This window comes from Apus apus, chromosome 8, assembly GCF_020740795.1.
Source record: "Apus apus isolate bApuApu2 chromosome 8, bApuApu2.pri.cur, whole genome shotgun sequence".
NCBI lineage: Eukaryota > Metazoa > Chordata > Aves > Apodiformes > Apodidae > Apus > Apus apus.
In genome coordinates, this window is record NC_067289.1 from 8,437,108 (window position 1) to 8,460,402 (window position 23,295).

A 23,295-nucleotide genomic window follows, 5' to 3' on the forward strand; every position below is an offset into this window, starting at 1 on the left:
CTAGCTTAAACAGGAGTTGGATCTGGCCTCTAATCATTTCCTCTTTTGGTAAAGAATGCTGTTAAGCACTTATTGGGTCTCGGTCATTTGATAATGAGGCATTTGGCTGATAAGCCAGCCTTGCCTGTGAAGTGAAGTCTATTAATAATAATAATGATGGAACAATAACAAATCCCCGAGACATACATCTGCCCGACAGTTTTAACTGTGTGATTTTTTTTTTTTAATTCTTCCCTCCTTTCTGCCCCTCCCTATATTTGGGGAAGAAATCCACTCAGGTCACCAAGTGAAAGGATTTTAACAGCAGCAGTGGGATGTGATAGGGGTCCAGGTGCAGGAGAAAAAAAAAAAACAGAATGCACACATCCTCAGCGGAAGAAGGTGCTAATGCCATCTCTAAGTTGAAGCACTCAAACAATCTCACACATTTTCTAACAAGCATCTCTCAATGCCATTCTCAGGTGCCTTCACTCAGCATCACAGCTGGCAGACTGTGTGAGGAGATGGCCCAGAGTCTGGCATCTTTCCACACAGTCCCTACAAAAAGGCCATCAAAATGCACTGCTGGTGGAGCAAACCAGAGTTCAGGGTAGTAAAGTGATGTTGAATGCTGACAGAGCATTTCAACCAGTTGCTATCTGTAAGTTAAACATGAAAACTTAACCTCAGAGGCTGTCATATTTGAGTAAAAATTTGAGTGGGAAGTTGAAGGTTTTAATGTGACTAAGTATTGGGACTGGTAGTCTGTAGTTGTATGCTGCCACAAATAAGTACCATGCTGGAAATATGCAAGACAGTAATATCCAAACTGAAAAGAACTGGCTATGAACTCATTCTGGAAAATGAAACCCTTGACTGCCACTGACAATGTGACTACACTGAATATTTTCAGACAAGGAGCAAGGAGGTTAAGTCTTCTCCAATGTGGTTTGTCACAGGTCATGTCTACTTGCATGATAATGGCAGAACAGTGCTCTGTGGATTCCTGCTTCCTATTGTGTTTTACAGGCTAGGTCACTCTAAAGTAAATTGTTGTTTTACAAAGTAGTGAAACCTTATCTCATTACAGAAAAAAAATCCTTACTGCCACAAACGACAATGCCAGCTGTTTCTTTCTGTGATCTGAATTCTGGGGAGTAAGCACCATGACTTTGAAGTGGAGAGTACATCACCCGACTAGCAGTTTGCCAACTCTGCACTGTTTCTTTAGGCCTGACCCCCTGAACTGATTGTATGATGACTAATTCACATGCTAAGATTGCAGTATATCGGTATCACTAAACAGCCTGCATTTGTCATTAAGGGTTTCTTGTAAAAAGAAAGATGAAAGTGAAGTCTGTAATTTTATATGACCAGCAGACTATGGTATAAGTACATTTAGAACATGCAACTCCTAGAAGAAATGTTCAGCCCACATTTTAACTATATTTTTTTTTAATCAGCCTTTAAAAAAAAAAAAGAGAGAAAAAAAGAAAAAAAAGAAGAAGAAGAAGAAAAATCCTCATAAAGAGCAATGCCAAATCCTGTTCGTGGTTAAGGCCTAGTTATGGGAGATATCTTATTCACTTACTCACATGGGTAAAGAACAGATTTAGGGGACATAACCTTGGTTTGAGAAGAGAGAAGAAATGTTTTATCATCAGTTTAACTACAAATAAAATATATTCATTAAACTAGTATAAAATCTTCAGGAGAGCTATACCAAATTTACCTTCATGCAACCAAAAAAGGATTTTCATTTGACTTCTGCAACTTTTCCAGAATTCTGTAAACTCCATTTGTTTTTTAAAGAATTTGTTTCAGTAAAAGATGTGTGGGATGAATGGGTAATGCTGTGCCTACACTCCACCATGCCTCTTAACAGAGAGCTGCAGCACCCTGCTTCTTGAGGAACACAGTAATTTCTTAGAGTGTTTTAACTCATGTTATACTTTGCAGTGAACTCACAGCCTCACATGTTTAAGCAGTTTGTTAACGCTGCTTAACGAAAGGCACACAAAGACTTGTGGATCTGACTGTCTGAAAGGCAGAGAAAGAATATACACCAGCCTAAGCCTGCAAGCTAAATTACTGTGTTAACACTGATCATGATGGTCACTGTGTGGGCTTCATCCCACAGGGAGCTCACAAACTCAGAGTCCCAGCGCAATGAACTCAGCTCTACACCTTCCTTTCCAGACATGACACGAAGTATCCAGGTCTTCCCACAATAGGAGCTACTCTAGGCAAGAGTAAACCACCTTTATCCTAACTGATACTCATACAGCACTACACAGAGAAAGACTTGTAGCCTTTACACTGCCCACTGTAGGAAAGATTTAAAGGCTATGCACAGACATGTACAAGAAAACTACAAACCAAGGAACACACATACCAGAGCAGACAAACTCTTCTGCCTTCAAATTCCAATGGTCAGACTGAACACCCAGGCAGGCTTCTAGGATGTGGCAAGACCTCAACTACACTCCAGTCAGCGTATTTTATTCCCTGCTGATTCAGAAGAGCTGGGAGAGGGAAGCTGCTCTCTGATGGCCCATAGAACTCACCTGTGCTGCCCTTGCTCCTGAAGTGTGCTTGCTTGAACACACCTGCATCAAGACTCAGATGATATTACCAAACCCCAGTTAAAGAAATATGTCCATTCACCCTTCTGCTCCTCTAATGTAATCTGGTTTCACTGTAATGTGCACTGTTTCTGCATCTAATTGAACAGATCAATGTTCTGTTAGGCTACAAAAACAAACTGCTTTAAAGTTGCTTTTTTTTCTTCTTTTTTTAACCCTCCCCCAAACAGCTAAAAGTACATAATGGTGCTTTGAACAAGATCCTAAAGAGCTATTTCCATAAAGTGGTCCAATTCTTTTTAGAGATGTAAGTACACAAAATTCTTCAAATGCAGGGGGACAATGAGTGAAGATTAAAAAGAAAGTAAAAGATTAAAAGGAAAAGACCATAAGAAAAACTCAAAGGGGGGAGGAAGATCAAAAAGAGGATTAACCATGTTACTTGTTGTTTTTCAGAAATTAAAGAAGTATGGAGGATAAGGAATTTGTTTCCTTTTGGCCCTAGAAAAATGCCAATTATGGTAGCTAAATTGCCAGGATCACATATCAGTATGCTTTGGAAATGTGAGAAATGGATGGGAAATATAAACACAGGGCAATAGCTTACAGTTATGTTATGAATTAAGCCACAAAAATATCAAGATTTAGTCACTGAATAAGCTGCCAAAGTTAATATTTCCTGATGAACTTGAGCAGAATCAGAACAGAAGCAACAGAACTGTAGTTTCAAGGATCAAAATGGGCTTGTTCACTCATCTTTGCTATCTGCAAGTCCTTGTGCACTTAAACTTCCCACTAAAAATGAAAGGAAGGAGCTTGGGTGCACATGGACGTAAGATGGAGCTCCTTATCTACTGCGTGTGTTCATTTTAGGAGCTTTTTTAAAGCTCCAGGGATAAAAAAATTAACTACTTCAGGTCCCTTTGTTGGCAAAAGAGCTTGTGATACTACTTATACTAGCACAGCTTTTGTTTTCCTTTAGGTTTTTAGAACACAATAGCAGCATAACCTTTTGGGGGGTGAAGAAGCCACATCCTTCCAGGTCTTTAAAATACATGGCATTTATGTAGTCCTTTATGGATAAGGATGACAAAAGGAGGCAGGCAGGGATTTCTGCTTAATGAGCGTCTTAACCCCAGATACAATTCACTAAGATCTACAGGGTAATTTTACCCAAACCAATTATTTTTACTGAGGCTCACCGAGACCTCACACCTGAGATTCCATTGTGATCTCAGCACTGGCACACACAGCCTGAATCAAAAACAGATTTAAAAAATGCTCTGATAGCAAAGCCAGCCTAAATTGAAGGCTCACAGGCGTGATCTAGTTTGAATCCCAGGTTTCATTATGAAACAAATCCCCAGAAGTCACTCACCAGTAATCCTGGTCCTGACGTGTAGAACACCTGGGACGTCTTCAGCACTAATCGAGCTCTTCCATGTCCCACCTGCAGAGACACTGGGATTTAATTTTACATGGTTCTCCATGTGCCAGGAGCCAAGCCCAGAAATGGCACACCTTGTTCCCAGCCACTCCAAAAGACAGACCAGGCTCTGCCCACCTGGGCACCCCTCTGCCATGGTCAGGAGTGCCTCTGTCCAGGCTGCTCCCCTCAGCTGCCCCTTGCTGACTCCACACACTTGACAAAAACACACTTGTGGTGTTGAGGCACCACAGCACTGTTTCCCCTCCCCACCCACCGTGCGCTTTCCCTGGGACAGCAGCGCCCTGGTGGAAAACTGTATTTGGGCTTCACCTTCACGGTAAACCACCCCTCGGGTTTGTCAGAGGATTCCCAGCAGGGTTCCTGCTGCGTCCCCGGCCCTCAGCAGGAAAGCCATGCTGTCGCCATGGCGGGGGCAGCCGTGAGGGACAAGATGGCTGACCCCCCGGCCCTGAGGGCCACGGAGCCTGGTCCCACCACGGCTCCCAGCTGAGTGCTGTCCCCCTCCCCACTTCCCCAGCCCCAAGGAAACCAGAACCACCCCAGCAGCAGCTGCTTGCCCTGCTCAGGGTTACTTGCCTCCACAGCTGGTGGGCGCCACGTCTGGGCCGCTCCCCACAGGACGGCGGCTCCCCAGTGGCCCCCGTGCCCCTCCGCTGCTCGCTTCTCTCCGCCGTGCTTTGAAACCCCTCCGAGCTGTAAAGGACAAGCTGAACTCCATCTTACTTTTTAGCGTGTATTCGTTGTCCCTCTTTTAAACCAGGCAACTCCGATTGTTCACAAACTCCTCTCAGGATGCTCGGCCGGGTGGAGCTGCCAGGCGCCATTTTGGAAGGGCAGCCGCCTGCAGAGGGGCGATGGCGGGAGGCCCCGGCAGCGCTGCCCGCCTGGCCTCCCGCAGCCCCGTGCAGCAGCCTGCAGCCCCGGCCCAGGCAGCCACAGCCTTGGGAACGAGCAGGTGAGAGGTAAACCCTTTCATATAAGATGGCCACTGGGAAAAAATGGTCTGTTGGCAAGCACCAGTGGAGCAGAAGGGCTCAAAGCACCAGAGAGCCAGAGGGGAAAGGGACACGAGGGAGGGAAGCCACAGCACCAAGGGAAAGGCAGTACCTTCCACCATGTGGTGACTTCAGGTGGAGACGACGGAGAAAGCGTTCATCCAAATGCTGGGTGATGGACTTGAAGGAGGGGCAAGGCTCCAGCGAGGCTCTGTGCGTGGTACTGCGGATGAGCCGGATGATCCCGCCCGCCCCACCACCCTGCAGCCTGCTGGGCTGCTCGCCAGGACGGATCACCAGGGCTGAAACAGCTTTTCAAAAACCTCTGGAGATTTGTACACTTGTAAATGATTCCACTACTAACGGTGGAGACGCTCACACAAGGGTGGGCTCCAAAGAAATCTCGTCCATCTTGGAGATGCTGAATTCTAAAGTATTATATGTTAAGTGTGCAGCGTACCTGTAACAATCATCCTTAAAAAGATAAACTCTTACAGGTTTAGCCACTTGAGATTGTTATGAATAAACATATATACATGAGGGAAAAATGTGTGTGTAAATATGTTTTTTCTTCTTACAGAGTCTAAGAGAAAAAAACATGGATAATTACACAGTGGCATAAGACAAACTGAGAACATGATTGTGTACAGCACAAGCAAAGATACCCATGTGAGCACTGAAAGGGGGAGAGTGCGGGAAGAAACAAGTAGCTTAACATTTGGTTATGGCCTAAGGGACAAACTTTGCTGAAGATGAAGACACCAAATTGTTAATAAAGCTTCTGAACTGTTTCCAGTTCTCAGACAAGGAAGCAATAGTTCTGCTCTTATCAGCCACTGCTCTTTCATATTTGTGTATCAAGCTAGCTTTATTAAATTATTCAGCAAAGGTCAAATGTGATGTGTCTTCAGAGTTTTATTATGATTTTTCTTGACATTGCCTGAGTAGCTGAATAATAAACACTGCATGTCAAAATGCTGCAGAGCTTGAGCTATCCACAGGCACTCTGGATTGCGAGCCTACTCGGTCACCAGTTCTGAGGCAATGTAAATGCATTAAGCAAAGATTTAAGCTACGTGTGTGCACCGCAAAGTGTTGTTTGTGAATCCACAACCACGAAAGAGAACCACGTTCTGGCAGTATGTTTACATGCTGATTTTGAAACCTACTTGTACAAGAAATACTTTGTAAGTTTTTGAACCTGACTAACCACCTAGCTAAAGCAGTTTTCTCCCCGTGACACTTAAGAACTTCCCAGACTGTTACAAGCTGCCCAGAAGTGCTGGGTGAGAACAGGTAGGTAGTGAAAATCTGACAGACCAAAGGGCCTATTACCTATAATTACTGCAGAAGCAGACTGCAGTTTTGGTTCTTTACAATAGAAAAATATTTTTAGCAGATTCAGATCAACTTGTGTGATTTTTTTTATAACCCTGTAACTCCATATAAAGGTATGCACCAATTTATAATAACACTAGCTACAGAATAAACCAAAAGACACACAAGACCCTTTCAAGCAGTGGCAAATGAGCATTGCAATGTCATATATATAATCTAAACAAGGTCTCTATCTAATGTTAAATGAACAGAAATTTAGCAATTTAATTCAGTGTATTTGTTCATATTGTTACAGATTATTTTCATCTGGCTCTAGGCAATACCCAGAGATCATTGGAAAAGCCAAAAGAAATTAAAAATAGGATCTTCTAATCAGGATACAGGTTTTCTTGCAGTTATTAAGCAAGCAATAGAACACTGAAGCCAACAATACAGAGGTTTATGAATTCCAGCTGTTCTGGGTTTCTGATGGCCTCACTGATATTGCCTCAAATTAATTTCTAGTTATTTTATACAGATATACCTTTCAGTAATCTACATTATAGACTTTGAGGCCAGAAGACTTTATGGATAAAAAAACATTGAGAACTTTCATGGTTACTAAGTTAGCAAAAATGTGTGTTTTACACTTTAGCAGTAGCCAAAAACACTCTAACAAGAGGAAATACATTTTTTACGTGTAGGAGAATATGTCACAGAATTCAGACATAACAATTAGCATGCTATCTTATGTTATACTTCTGAGAAAAGGCAAATACATCCTTGCTACATGAATTATTCGTAGGATTTGATGATTTTGTGTGGGGCTTGGATTTCCAAAATTACATTTTAATTTCTTCATTAAGTTTGGAGATACAGGTTACAGACCTGTAGCCAGATTTTTTTGTTTGAATTTACACAGACCTTAACCTAGGGATTAAAAATTTAGATCTATTATCACATACATGCAGAAATTGATTTCTAAGGACATTAATCCTGTCTAACAACCAGTTATTTTCAACAAAGATTTCAAAATAGCTGTAGAAAGACACAGTTCAACAGCATTTCTAACATGGGTAGACAGAAGGTTTTTCAGCAATATTAAGTAGAAAACCCTGCATGATTATTGGAAAAAAAATGTTTATTTATAGTTGTTTTTTTTTAATGGGATACACTGAACTATCCCATGAAAACAGAAGGAAAATAGGTGCCATTAAGAAAATTATTTTCCTAGCTCATTCATTAAATATTATGTGTGATCAAATAAAGGAATAGGAACATTTACTGATGTAAATATACGCCAAAAAGCATACAATGGGTATTTTGATGGGAGCAGAGGTTATATTTGTAGATAAAAGAAGATTTCAAAGCAAGGAATAAATTAAAAATCATGGTTGTGACATAAGGAATAAATATTTTTCCATCAAAGCCTGGCTCTCGAGAGCTTCCAATTCTCGTACCTATGAGATGAGAGGCAGTTAAGCAGCTGTTGTTATGTATTACCATCTTGTAAAATATGTAACAACAACGAAGAACCCTGAGATCCACCATTTCTGCACTCATCAGTGAGGAGGTTATGAACTCTATTGCTATGAGCACATTCCTCTGAGCTATTCCATGGCATTTCTGTTGAATGCAATATCCATGGAGGGCTCATGCCCCTTTGACTTTCCACATGGTCAGGATTCATATTCTAGAAATATATGTGGCTCCCAATAATCTCTTCAGCCTTGACAGCGATAACAAGAGATCAGCAGTACCCCAAGTAATCCTTACAACTCTGTCAAAGATTCCTGTGGTGCATCATAAATCAGGAAACTGCCTAGTCCTTCTCTCCTGGGCTCCTCAGTTCCTCTGGCAAGATCTCATCCTGATTCCCCATTTGTATGACTTGCCTGTGAGAGGACTGGATTATTTTCTCCTTATCTGTCTTGTTTCGAGGTTCTCCTGCTCCATGGTAACCTCTCACACAAGGAAGTGCTTGGGAGACACCTGAAAAGACGATGGGGCAGCCAAAATGTCTGCTCTCTAACTCTGGGTCAAGAAAACACTTCAACAGTAGTATTGCAAGGATAGAAGGAGAAATTACAGCTCTATCCCACCCCCCCAAAAGGACAGACAGCAAGAGTGGCATTGTGTAGTCACCCTGTGACAAAGGTAGACCCTTTCTGTGAAGGAGCAGCCATACAGACATCATCCCCTGCCAAACTGTGCAAGCAAGTAGGCTTTTATCCTGTACTTTACAGTAAAGAGATTGCAAGTGGGGAAAAAGAGGCTAATTTGGCCTTTGCAGCAAGCCTAGGGCACAAGACAAATGCCCAGAGCCAAGTCCTTGGGGAGGGGAAGCAACATTGAAAAAATCTGAAAAATTAGCAGATTAGAGCAGAGGATACATATTCATAAAATACTTAAATTTTGATTGTCATAGAAATGAAAAGCATAACAGGGAAAGAAACTGGAAGGAAAAAATATCTCCCCATTTTTCAATATTTCCTTAATATCCTCTTTTCAAAAAGCACATTCCTTCCTTTTCCAGTGAAAGAGGGCTAAGTTAAAAATAAAAATAAAACAAAAATAAAATGCACACCAAAATAGGAGCTGCAAGAAATGTAAGGTGGGTACTTCCCGCACAAAATGGTGAGGAAATGAACTGTCCACCAAGCCTGATGTGCACCAGAATTTCCTCACACACTGACATGCCACTAAAACTTATTCCATTCATTTTGAAGGGGCTTTGTCATGTTTCAATCATCTTGTGTATAAGACTATTGAAAAATTCTTCAGGTTTCTACAGAAAACAAATCATTCGGGATAGATAACACCCATAACTGATCACAAAGTCCTTGCATTGCATGAAGCCATCCCAATTGCCCAACTTGTGCTGGTTTTGAGCCTATTTTTCATTATTATTTGAAATGCACAGTAAAAGCACAAGGCTTTTTTCTTGTTGGGAAGATGCACTGCTGGTACCAATAGCACTTGAAGAATGCATAGTTCATTAATAAACAGAGCTCAGGGCTGCACATGAGCAGTACTTGGGCACAGAGGCTCCTGGAGCCCTGAGGTGTGTGCAGAAGACACTTACATACTGACTACAGTTTGCATTGAAGATAACATGGTTTATTTCTTCATGATATTCAGATTAAAATGTATCTATTTATTTAGCACAATACTACATTTTAGGACAAAATCATCAGTGCTTTGCAAGTCTTCATAATGTTTATTCATTATAAATAGTAAATATTTACTGAACTTTTTACATGAAAGACGTTTGGGTTTTGTTTTCTTTTTGTTGTTTTGTTGTTGTTTTTTTTTTTTACAACACGTGTTGTTGTAGAGGCTGCAACACAAAGATAATATTTCATTTTTCCATCACCCTTAAGACCAATGTGTGAACTAACCTCTGTACTGAACATAGTCTAACTCACTACTTCTTAGTCCTTAACACTAAAAGGAATGTATTTGTGTTCTGCCTCCCCCTTCATTCCAAGAATAGAGAGAAATAAATAACACCGCCTTCCATCTTCATCTTCCTCTCAACATCACAAAACACAAATTTATTGACATTCTAAAATGTCACAATGCAAACTTCTTGTAAACCTTGGTTCCTATAATTATAGTTTCTATATTGGATATCACTGTATAACTTAAACAAATGTGTCAAATACAGGTCCATCTCTGTCCATGTCCTGTATGGCACTAAAAAAATGTAAACGTAATTATTTCTTCGTGTTGTTTCCTGAAAATGACCTTTAAATCATGAGAAGCAAGCTGGATTTTAACTGTCCAGCACACTGCAACATTTCTGTATTTTATTGTCAGGATTCATGCACTGCAAAAATAAAAGTACCTGCAAAAATATAGTTCTGATTCTATCTATATGACTTTGGATGATCCCAAAGGCTTGTGTGAGGTACACAGTATTGCACATTGCTAGGCAGTTGTGAAAAATCTGTCGTGTTGTTGATTTATTTTTCTCCCATGTTTGTTCAAAAAGGTACAACAGACTAGGAAAACTCCACATACCAAAAGATAAAATCTGTTTTACATGTTACACAAGATCTTGCCTCTTGGTAAAGCAAAACTTGCAAGTGAAATTTATTGACAACATGATTACAAAAGCATGGTAAGGTAACCAGTAAGTTGCTCAGGAAGTCTTTTGCACTTATCATAGCTTCCTCTGGAAGGTGACGTTTCCTCTTGATGACCATTTCCAGTGTGTAAAATGAAAGAGGTTTGCCTGTCCTTGCTTTGGAAACTGAGCAGTTTAAAAAAGTTAGACTAAAGCCAGCACTGGATGTCAGACAAGTCAGTACGCAGAGCTCAACTGCTCCAAGTTTCAAAATGTTCTGTTTGTCCCAATCAACACACAATAATTTCAACAACAAAAAATGGAATGTTTTGCCAGGTAGTGATATTAAATACTGCTCTGTTTTGTATACCCACTCATAATGAAACATGTTGCATTTATTTATTCATTATTGCTTTTGGCCTTTTTCTTCTGTGTAGCTTTGTCCAGCCTTCAAAAGTCTACTAAAAGCTATGACTGGAGAGAACATAACAAGCCTGCTTCTTTCAATGGGACTGCCCCAGTGTAGACTGCAGTGTGTTGAGAAGATCCCTCTCATCCAAGCCTTGGAGTGAGACTGGAAAACAAGACCAGCTTTAACTTGAAGTGGACGGTTCATTTATGCAATATCTGGCTTCAGATAATGAAAGGCACCTGCAAAAAAGCAAAAGAAGCTTTTTAAGTCATGCTGTGACAACCTCACAGCATGGGGCCATGCCAACTACAGGTTGACATTGTCATATTTAATACTGATATATCAAAGTAAAGGGACTAATATTTTTATTCCTAGGACAAGTTTGACAAAACTCTATGTATCTGGGATTATACACTGTAATGATTCTTGAGCTGACCTCATTAAGAACATGTGTTTCTAATATTGGAATGCCAGTGGTTATTTCATTTTGGACAACCCTTATGTTTTACCTAATGGCAATCAGGTTTCATGTCTCAACAATTAATAACATCAAGATGTTGTTGACATCACTTAAGAAAATAATTATGCAGCAGAAATCTTGCTCCAACACAGCTATCTCACCAGTGCACTCTGCTCAGCTTTGGAGAGAAGTGGCAGACAGCCCTGAGGATCTCTGCTCATAATTTTCTTTTTACAGACTGTTGATAACCAGGTTCAGTATTGCACTTCACAGAGCTAGTGTCCCAGTACTCACTTTGTCCGTACTGTCCATACTGGTAGCCCGTGACAGGGTCCATGCTGTACCCCGTGGTGCTGTAGGTCGGGGGGCAGTAGGACTGGGATGTTGGCAGGCTGTCCAAGCTCTTCATGTGCTCTAGCCGCTGGCTGCAGCTGGCTGACACAGTGGTGGTGGGCTCCAGGCCCCCAGTTAAAGGGGACAGGGCATAATCAGTTTGGGGCTGGTGAGGCACCCCACCGTGGTTAGTCAGGAGTCCCATTACCTAAAACAAAAGATTGAATAATAGAGTTACAATAGGGGAAGAACCACTTTGCTTACAGAGCCCACAGGAGTTCTCAGGTCTGTTGTTTGATTTCCTAAAATAGGTAGACTTGGTATTTAAATCATGCTTTGAATATCTAATCTAAAGAAGAACTGGAATTTGGTTGTATCATCCACCAAAATAATAAGTGATGGCTAACAACTAATAAAAAGCAATATCAAGGGCAAATAAGGAAAAATTAGTTTAAAAACTAGTATTTTAGGGTGCCTGATCCTCCCATGCCCCAGCTGGGATCTCTGCAGATGTTTAATCCTTGAGAACTCAATTTTAAGAGAATAAGAAACCAGTAGTGGCTCTTGAGCCACACTGTCCTGCATGATCTGTAAACAAAGAAAATATGTGAAAAAGCTCACAATTTTTTCTTCCTCGATCAGCAGTCAAAGTGAAACTAACTTGGAGCAGATCACAGCAACACCACCAACAGAAGTAACAAAGAATCCCAGCACCCAGCACAAGATCAATGCATAGGGAAGGGACAGAGCAACTGAAACTCCTGCTGCTGCATGCTCTGTGTGCTGGCCTGTGATGGAATGAACACGAAAGAGCAAAGTGCTGGTCACACCAGTTCACAACTTAGTCCATTGAGTTACAGGACACAGAAATGGTCAAGTGTTCCAGACCAGCCTCAAGGTGACAGACTTTCTTAAAAAGCTGCTTCTACATGAACAGTTATTAAACAGTCAAAATTAGTTGAAAAAGAGATTTCTGGAAAATTCATGCTTGTCCCTACAAAAGCCAAGCCCTCTAGGCCATAATTTGTAGTAGAAAAGCAAAAACAATTTCAAAAGCACCTGTACTTTCGAGAAGAAGGGAAAGAAGTGACAGTGATAAGTTATTGTACAAAAATCACTTGCACTATAGATCAACGTGCATGGCCTCTCCTGGCACATCTCCATAGCACATTTTAAAATAAGTACTACTGAGAGAATTGCTTCTGGTTGACTAAATTGTGCTTCAAAGCCTAAGAAACAGTCTACAGCTTATAACAGATGGACAGCGTACAGCTTCTGCTAAACAGCGTATTCTGAAAATGTACAGGTTGTTTTTCCTCCAAAAAGACATTACAAATACCTGATATATGCTATTTGATAATCATTTTGCGTTACTGCACTTCCTACTATAAACAAACAAAAAAATTATTATTAAAATTGGTGTCTATTTTGTAGAGAATAAACCTATATTCATAGGAACAGGTCTGGTTCCTAAAGCTCTGGTGCTCCTTCTTGAATTGTATTGATTTTCTATCTCAAAAGGATTATTATTTTTATAAGCAGTTTGTGGTCCAAGCTCTGAGGTTTTTAATAAATAAATTAAACAAGTCCCAGGGATCATTATTTACGTAGGAAAGATGATCTATCTGGTTCTTACATGTCTGATAAGGAGCACAGCAAGATGCATAGAGTACTTCAAAAAGAGACACCCCAATACCAGCATCAAGAACACAAAACATCTCTGCATCAGCTACACCCAAGACATTTCACAAGAAAAAGAAATGCTGAGAAAGAAGTTCAATCACTACTTAAAGCACTAGAATGTTCACTTATTTTAAAAAAATAATGAATTATTTTAACTGATGATATTTTCTGGATAAGACTTCCTTGACATACTGAAAATGTGTAACATTTTAGTGAAAAACACAAAAGAAGAATTTTGATTTGGACTAGAAAACATTTTCCATTTAATTCAAATAATCTTTTCCATGCAAAAAAAACTATTAAAAGATGAGGTTAATAAAAAACAAAAATCTCTGAAATTGCCACAGATTTAAAAAAAAAAAAATGATGTTATTTGCACAGCAACCTGCACAGCATTTTGTCTCATAGATCCCTAAAAGCTGAAATAACTGGGCTCTCAATTTTTTCTTCTAAAAATTGGTTCCTTATAATATTAACATTTATAAAACTTACTTTAAAAAAAAATTCTGTTTAGGAATTACAAATCTTTTTCTTACAGCTTTAGAAAGTTATATTATCCTGAAAATCTAGCATGCTTAATGGCCTGATATTACATCAGCAAGATACAATACTAGAACTTATGTTCCTTTAAGTTGTTTTAATCCTCGACCTTTAAAATTAACACTAAAAGAGTTAAAAGAAAAGATCCACAAAAAACATAGCTTAACTTAAACATTCACATTGAAAATTACTACTTTGGAACATGTTTCTGTTGGTACAAGTATCATAGTTTTGACTACAGTTTAAAGCACACGTGGTTTATGAGAAATCTGAACTAAATGCACAGCCCTTTCCATTCCTGCATAACACCTACGTGATACTGACACTGATGGGGCTTTACCAGGTTCTGTTCCAAGTTCAAGGGCTGGGAGAAGGTGCTGGGCTTCTGTCACACTCACAGCCCCCCTGGAGCTCCAATGGCAATCCTGCGTGAGTGCTCTTTCATCACTCGCTGTCTCCTCCTGGACTTTCAGGACCAATTGCCAAGTTGGGCATATAGATGTTTTACCAACTATGTACTGAAACTACACACTTTTCTGTTTCCAATAGAATACAGCCCATGACAACGTTATTTGGACTTTGTCAGCAAAAGCAGTGAGCTCAAAAACTTCAGGATTGGAAGGTATTTTTAGAGATTAGCCCTGAAATGTAAACCTAAATCCTAATAGGATCTGAAAAACCACTCAGTTTTTGGTAGCATCTATATTTGGATAAAGATTTATCTTCTGACAAACTAAAATTAGCATTTGATTAAGTTTACTTTAAAAATTTTAAATTAATCAGATAATACAAGTCTTTAGGCATCTTTTTATTAAGCACATGTGCACCTAATAGACATTTTGGAGCAGAACTGACAGTTCTGTGTCTCTCAGGTGGAGAAAACTGAAGTCTAAACAGTAACCATCTCAGAAATATCTTCTTCAGAATCATCCTGCAGTTGATTAGTATCTAAATAATTAGATTTTTGGTCATGTCTGTTTTGAAAGCTATAAGGGAAGTAACCTCAGGGCAGAAGTCTTTCATATGGTATGTGCCATGACCTGATCACCCATACAAGGAGTTACAGGAAGGGCATGGCTGACTTTCACCTAATCAATTACAAACTCATTAATGGGCCATGTCTGCAAGACGCTCAGCACCCTCTGTCTAGTGGTGTACAAACACATAAAAAAGATCTGGATTTTTAACTCAATCTTCTGCTTGTATGGAACAACATAGCTCTAAATGGGTTAACACATCTGATTGCTTTACAACAAAGAAAAAAAGAAATGTACTCAATCCATTTACCATCCAAATTACTAGAAAATATGTACTTCCCTCTGAATTTGGGAAAGCCAAGGTAGCAATTGTCAGCCTTTCTGATCTGGATCCCAAAGAAGGTGAAAGAAAAATCAAGGGCTGATTGAACACCTTGAATCAAATGCTGCTGTAACAACTCAATTTCTTTTAGAAAAGAAGTCCTATAAATACAAAAAAATCTGGATGTAAGTTTTTTGGTTACGTATATTGTGTTCTCATTGTTTTAAAAAACACATGCAGAAACATGAATAGAGAGCCTTGAGCTAATACAACAACAGGCAGTATTTATAATTGATAAAATAATTATATTATATTAGAAAATAAAGGTGTCATTAGGAATAAGCAAAGAGAACACAGTGAGCTGCAACAACCAATCTCTACAAGACAATTTTCAGGAAGCACAACCCAAGCAATCCAAGATATTCACTAGGACAAATCCCTTGCTGATGGGGAGAGCACAGCATCACTAGCTGAGCATATGATCCAGGAAGAAAAGGAGAAAATGAGTGATGAAAGCCTTAAAAGACCATGTACACCACATCTGGCCCATTATCAGCTATTAGAAAATACAACTATTATCAACAAAATAAATGCCATTAAACTGAGAAAAAGCTTATTGTATTTAAATGAAACATTATGCAAGTTAACATGGTTGGTATTTTAGGATGTAGGACCTACCATCAGCACAATAAAATTCTCATATGTTTTAATTCATTTACGCATGCCTGCATTTAATATGCTTTGTGACCAGGCCTGCAATTAATATGATTTATGAGAAAAGAACATGTGTAATATTTTTGGGTACAGTGATACTTTTTTTTTTTCCCTCCTCCTGTGAGTAAAAGATTTAATGAAACAGCTCAAGGAAAATTGTGGGCAGTTAACGTATTAAGTTGAACTGACAGAATCACGAGTAAACTTTAGTGGAGTTAATGATATCCTCTTATCTGACCCTGACACATTTGCAGCATGTAATTTACAGAAGCTCTGTCCAGGGAATCTTGACAAATGCTCCTAACAATGTCAGGGCAATGTTCCATTCTAATGTAAAACAGATGTGGGTCAGATACCCTCATTCATCACTAACACTGAAAATTTCAAACTTCCTCCGAGATGAATGGCATTACCTGCTGTTAACTCCTCTCACTGTAGAAAAATCTCTCAAAACCAAAATATTGCACAGGAACACAGAAAGTATAGTTCTAATGCATTAGAATGAGACATTTTAGAAGATTAATTAAAATTAGTGAGCTACATGGATCTATACCTATAGGATCCTAGAACCATGTTGCTAATTTTTTCATAGATATGAATATTTCTGCCAAATACATGAGGAAACCAATAGACAGCACCTCCCTGCCAAATGGCATACACTTGGAAGGACATGTTTGGCTAATGAAAACGGGAGCAATTACACTAACTTTGAACATCTGATGATCTGACCTTCTGCATACTCATATCAAATGGGACCTCATGCTGATTTCACAGTACTAGACATCAGTGGTAGCCGCCCTGAAACTAGAGAAGGTGCACTGGTGTATATTTAGGGTAATTAAGAGGATAACTTGATCCTTCAGGAATTATATTTTTATCTGCAGGAGATTACTTATATTCACAACATTATCACAGTCTGTCACTGAACTTGTGTCATTTTTCAGGTGCTAGATCATGGAGTCACAAGTAACATTATCGAAATAAATCAAAGAGAAGCTCATTATCTAGCTCCTGGTTATATGGAAAAGCTTCAAAAACATCAAGACAACTGAAAAACAGCCCAAAGTGGAGCATATAATCACAATTTAATATGTATATGAATACATAAATGTATATACATAAAATTAAACATCTCAAAACTTTTTCATATAGTCTCAGAGACTGTAGACTCATGAGTTTAAATGCTTAAATATGGCAGTATTACTTACAACAATTCAATACAAGCCTTAATTTGAGATTATGTCGCTGTTTGTCTGTGAGCTCTTATCTTCCCACGTTCAAACTAAACCCAAAACTATAAAGAAAGCTTCTGCCCATCATGAAAACCAACCCAACTGTCTCTAGCTGGACTTTTTCACACCTTTCCTCCACAACTGGATTACACAGGTCTATTCCCTCCAAAAGCAAAACAAATAAAATATAGTTTTATTTTTATTCAAAGAGGACATATTTTTTTGCTAAGAGATGGGCAGGGGATGGGATCTGCAAAGCTTTCACAGGAGGTCTCTGACTGAACTCAATTCTTGGCCCTACAACAGCAGCTATTGCATGATCTACGCCAAGCTAGCTGGATTTAGCAACAGGAAGTTGCTACATTTAGGTAAAATCCATAATTTATCCATAAACATGTGGAAAAAAGATAATGGGACAAGCAAAACATGGAGGAATCCAACCATTGTGGAAGAGTACATTGATAAGGCCCCTGTTAATGTATATGCCAGGGCCTCTGATCTAACCAACTCTGAGGAAAAACATGTATTTTGCAGTTTTGACTAGAGAAAAGATTTTTGTATCCTGACTCAGCACTCTTTCTTTATAAAAACTTGTTACTATTACTGATGTCCTGGCAAAAATCCAAATAAAAATCAAACAGTTATCTCTAGAGAGGCAGGAAGCTTTGGAGGAAATTGAGCCTGAAGCATTTAAAAACAGATACGTGTCTTTCTAGAGTAACTTTGCTAAGGATGAAATGCTGCTATGTCTGATCCCACTGCAATATATGCTTTTCACTGAATCATGCCATGGAATTTTCAGTACCTTTCTTAGGAAATCTAAAATATAGGAAATATAGCATATTTAAGGAAAATATAGCATAATTAAGGAATAATTAAGCCACCTGTGATTACTCATTACAGAGTTCTCATTCATATATCAGTCCTTAATTGAAGAAACATGCAAGTATTCAGATTCCTGTTAATATCTCTGTTTCATAAAGAATTACAAGTTCATCAGTGCATGCCAGTCATATACCCCAGGAAGAGCTGACTCATACTTTCACTTAAGAGGTTCAAATTGAACTTCTACCCCTAGTAAAAATTAAAAAAAATACTTTAAGGGCTGCAGTGACACTGAATACTCAGCCTGTGTGTATTCTAAAATGGTAGGTCAGTTTTGTAAGCAATATCATTAAAAAGGGGTTAAGAAAACCCAGAAACTGAGACGTTTTATGTATAGTGTGTCATTTTACTGTTACATTTTTGTATTTAGGGTATCCATATTTTAAACTGTATTCTAAACATTTATCCTCATATAGTTACGCAGTACAACTGTCTTAGATTTCCAGAAAAGTCCAGAGGGTCTTTTTTATCTCTCCATGTAAGATTTCTGAGCTGTAACAGATCTATTTTTCAAGGCTGAAGCCCACCTCCCCCCAAGCTTTTTTGTCATAGTGGGGATGGAGAAGAAAACAGGCCCAGAGACAGAAGTTAAGGCAGACATTCAAAATCCAAGAACACTTTTTAATTGCTATTGTTATATTAAAATATTTTATTATGTAAGTCAAATAATGTTACTTATAATACATATAAAAATTAATATAATCATAATTGAATATATAATTGTAACACTTAAAATATTGCCATATTGCCACTAATTATTATTATTATATATTTTATATATTATAATTATTATTCTTGCACAGTAACAGTTATTCATCTATTTGATACCCTCTATTGCACCCACTACAGAAACATAAATAATCAATCCCATTGGCCAAACTTTTTAAAAAAAAAAAAACACAAACCAAAATTGTGCTCATGTAATTATATCATGGAAATTAGCTTTCTTCATCAAAGAAATCCCTAACCTCTGTCTCATGTTCTTGGGTCATTAAGCAAAGAACTCTCAAAGCCAAGTTCATTGCCACAAAGATCATGAGCTTCTCATTGGTGTGGGACTTGTAGCCAAATGGAATATTTCTGAGGACAACCAGTTGGACAGTAATTCAACAGAGGGCATAGGAAAAAGTAAAATAAATTAACAGTTGTTTTGTTTTGTTTTCCCCTCTCCTGCCCCTCTTAACAAGGGAATGCAAGTTTTTAGCCACTGGTTCCTGTGTTTCCCTTAAAAGCAGAGTTAACAAGACAATATGAACAAATCTAACTGATTTGACAGCTGCCATCAGATCCATACTTCCAGTTAATGAAAACCAAGTGCTCTCAAAGACTTAAGAAAAGCCAATTGCCTAAGATCTAACTCACCAAAAGTAATTACAGGATAATTCTGAAACTCAGGCAGTGAAATGTTTTGACAGTAGAAGAAGGAAACCTTGAAACAGCTTGCATCTTTACTGCTGTTCTGAGAAAGTTTGGAATTTTCTTATCAAGATTATTCCTGAGCTCCAGATAAAGGCATGAGAACTGCAAACTTTGTTATAGACTGTTAAGATCTTTCACACAACCCATTCAACATTCAATCCACTTCCCATTTTGAAACTGCAGCCTTTAAAGTTCCTTGTTTGACTCAATCATAGAAGAAGATAAGAAGGAAGAGAAAAAAGGTCTCAGAAGTTTTCTGGAGGGTAAGGAGGAAAAAAATTATGTCCAGCAAGAAACAGGTTATGCACATTTGTTCTCTTTCCATTAAAAACCTGACACTACAGTACTGCTCAAGTCTGGGTATCCTACAGGTCAAATGCAGGGAGCAAGTGGCCTCATGGGCAGCACCGGAGCAGAGCAGCTGGATGGAGGAGCACGCTTCAAAACCAGCCAAGTGCCTGAACTGCCTGACTCAGAGCAAGCTCTGCTGCCTTGACACTAATAAAAACCACATGAGGGTGTCAAGGGATGCCCATGTACACCGGAAAAGCCTCTTTCCTTATCTCAGATGAAGCAGTTCAAAATATTGATATCCTGTCTTAAAAACAATCTGCTCTCTAGTAAGACCATACACCTGCAGTCGTGAGACAAGTGGTTTTGCAGTCGCTGTTCTGCTTTCCATGGAAGAACCGGTGATGACTGTTAATGCCAAGATCAGACAGTGACATGACAGCCTAGAGGCACACTCAAGTCACATACACAAATATTAACACATAAATATGCTACTCGCTAATAATTTTGAGTTAACAAATGTTTTTTAAAAGAAAATCCACTGAGCAACTGAAACCTCATTTGAAAAGAAAATACAATATTCCCATAAATGTATGCATGAAAGTGAAGAAGCTGCTAACAGGCATAGAAAACACAAAAATATGCAATTTACATATATTACACACTAATAATCTCCATTCTGACATTATATTTCAAGAGCTCTGGCTGAGGTGGCATGCTTGCAGTTTGCTTGCTTTTCCATAAAATACAAACAAGGACACTCCTGGCTACCACTTCTCCAAGACATTAATCCCTGTTTTATTCCAGCATAACTTCACCCTTTGCAGGTCTGTAAAACAGAGATTCACCACTCAGGTAGCAACGAGTAAATCAGATGAACCAGAAGAACAGTCAGTCATCTGAAAGAGAGCTGCAGGTCTTGTCTCAGTATTTTAAAAGTGCTGAATAGCATTAACAAGGTGGGACTCTTATTCTATCAAATAGGAACAACAACATTTTATTTCCCTGCAAGACAGGTACGTCATTGAGCATCCTGCTTCCTAAACCTGACCAAAACATCCTGTTTTCTTTAACTTGCAAGTTCTTGGCTAACAAGATAAAAACAAAATTACAGCACCCAAGCCATGTCTCCTTCTCCTCTGCCTTCACCCAGTGCTTGCCTGAAACATCTTTCTCCATTATACTCAAGAACAAACTTCGAAAGGAAACATCCTGTGTGGAAAATAAAGCTTCCCCAGGGGTCTCAGCATCAGACCCTCATTTCAAATCAATTGAAGTCCAAGGGGAAAAAGAGTTTTAAGTCTGGCAAGAATATTATCCCTTGAATCTTTATATTAGATTTTGTTCTGCATGTTCTGAGGGTTATTTTTTTTTAAATCACAAAAGATTATTTGGGCTTCAGACGAAGCTTACCCTCCCCCCTTTAGTCACCATAAATTCAGCTTTACACACAATACATCCAGAGCTCTTGCCTGAGAGGACACTGAGGGGTGGAAACATTATGTTAATTGCTCACACACCCAGATTTATTGTGGTCAAAAATCCATCAGCTCGTAAAGAGACCTTCTTTCCTTCTCATCTAAATTCCACGCACACACGCAGGGCACTGCAACATGCCCACTCAGCAGGAAAACTCCTGATTCTCTCTCTTCATGAAAACCCCAACACAGAACTGGCTTTTGACTTTGTGGCCACCTGGGTGCCTGCAGGGAGAGCCCAGAGGAAGCGTGACAAGGGGATGCACTGTGACACACCTTAGGGCTGCGGGGCACTTCACACACAGTAACACTGTGACCCAAGTCTGAGGCTGCTCCTTCAGGCATAAAACACAGAGTCCCCCCATTTGTTGCACATAATTTACATATTTGAGGCTGTATCAAACCTAGGTATATCAGTTTGTATACACAAGTTTTATAAATTTCCCTGAATCATTCTTTTGGCCCCAAAAATTTTTAGGGGAACTTCTGGTAACACTGCATGAACTTAAGATTGGGTTTTTGGTTTGCTTGTTTGATGGAAAGATCTTTATGGGCTAGTGAAGGTAATCATTCAGTTGCCAAGAAGCTGTTCAAAACCTACATGACTATAAGTGATCTCCTGTCTGCATTCAGTGATCAATACGACATCAGCTTTTGAGTGATTAGCCTTCTAAACCTGGAAGAGATGCAGGATAGGGACAGGAGCTCTAAGCACTGGGACAGGAAAAGGTTTCAAAAGTCTAAGGAAAAATAACAAAATACAGAGATACCATACTGTAAAGACAGAGTGTAAAGAAGCACAGTAACTGATTAAAGACATTTAATCTGTTCTGCAATCTCTTTTTGATTATATCAAACCTCAAATCAGCATGATTTTGGGGGAAGGAAACCTGGCCTCACTTTTTTGTGCCATTCTGCCCAGACATCACAAGATTTCTGTACTGTTGTGCTCCACTTCTGTGCCACAGAAAACAAAAGCTTTGTGAAAGGAAAAAAATGAAATAAAATCACATTTTCCATGGCCAGAACTAACATACACTTAAACTGATACTAACAACCGCTTCTGATGGATCAGCGCAGAATCCCAGAAATATGTGTATATCAAAAAATTGTGGAAGCCTCACACACTATGGAACTGGCCATTAAAAATAAAAGCAGCAACTACTAGAATGTCATGGCTTTTGCTGGAGATTTCATTTGGACATCAGAATTCATTAGAGCAAAATCCATTCAAGTCTTGTTGGAAGTATATCCGTTTGTTTTTCTGTTGGTATTTTTTTCCTGAGGTTTCAAGCCATAAAGTTTTGTACCCCACTCCATGCTATAGGAATCTGTGAAACTTAATTACATTTACTGTTACAAAAAAGGGTTTATGAACTTTTGCCTTTAGGCAAAAATGTTTATTTCATTGCCTTTGTTATTCATTCTTTTCAACTCTAGTGCCTTTGAACTTTTCAGCTGCACAGAGTTATCACCGTTGCACAGGAACCAGGAACTGTACTCCCAAGATGCAAACCACAAGTTGAAGAAAACGAAGGAGGCAAAGATATACAAGTCGTTATTTTGGCCACCCTTTGTGCCATTAAAATCTCATTTTCTGCCTATTAGAATGCCCTCTCCCTGCTTAGGCAGTGGTGATAGTCAGTGATTACTGTGTAATTGAGTATAATTGTCTTTTCACTTTTCATTTGTGTCATTCTGAGCTTCTCTCTGTTTTTCTAACCAGCGAGAGGGAAAAAAGGGTAGAAAGAAGATAAAGCTGTTAAAATGCTCACTTTCAGCCCTGAAGAGATTCCTGATTGTAATTATAGATTGCATCCTCTTTGTAACTTCTCAGAATTTAGTGGACATCTCTTTTCAACCACCTGGGCAAAGCTTTTGCTAATAAAATAAACTACCATCTAATCAAGCTTTGGCTAATAATTTCAGCTTCAGACAGATGCTGCATGTAGGAAAATTTAGCCAACCTTTTGACACTCAATTATCAAGGCAATTTATTAACATGATTTCCTAAAAGGAGCTCATGCAAATTAGAAAAACAATTATGGTATTCATGGATTTATATATTGCCAAAGAGCAGTAATACTCCTAATTTATGTATTTATAACTCGATTATGGCTCATCTCGATGTGTACTGCTCAGCCCTTGGAA

General features: G+C 39.0%; 1 protein-coding gene across 4 annotated transcripts in view; it reads right to left on the minus strand.

Moving 5' to 3' along the window:
• Positions 1-9,430: 9,430 nt before the first annotated feature.
• Positions 9,431-23,295, minus strand: part of PAX3 (paired box 3) — a 78,186-nt gene continuing 64,321 nt past the window's right edge. For 3 of the 4 annotated variants that reach the window (XM_051626863.1, XM_051626864.1, XM_051626862.1), the window contains exons 8-9: positions 11,565-11,811; positions 9,431-11,049 (exon numbers count right to left, since the gene is read on the minus strand). In XM_051626863.1, coding sequence (XP_051482823.1) covers positions 11,015-11,049; positions 11,565-11,811 — 282 coding nt within the window. In that variant the 3' untranslated portion in view covers positions 9,431-11,014. The remainder of the gene's footprint in view (positions 11,050-11,564; positions 11,812-23,295) is intronic. The other variant, XM_051626865.1, reaches the window with a different exon arrangement.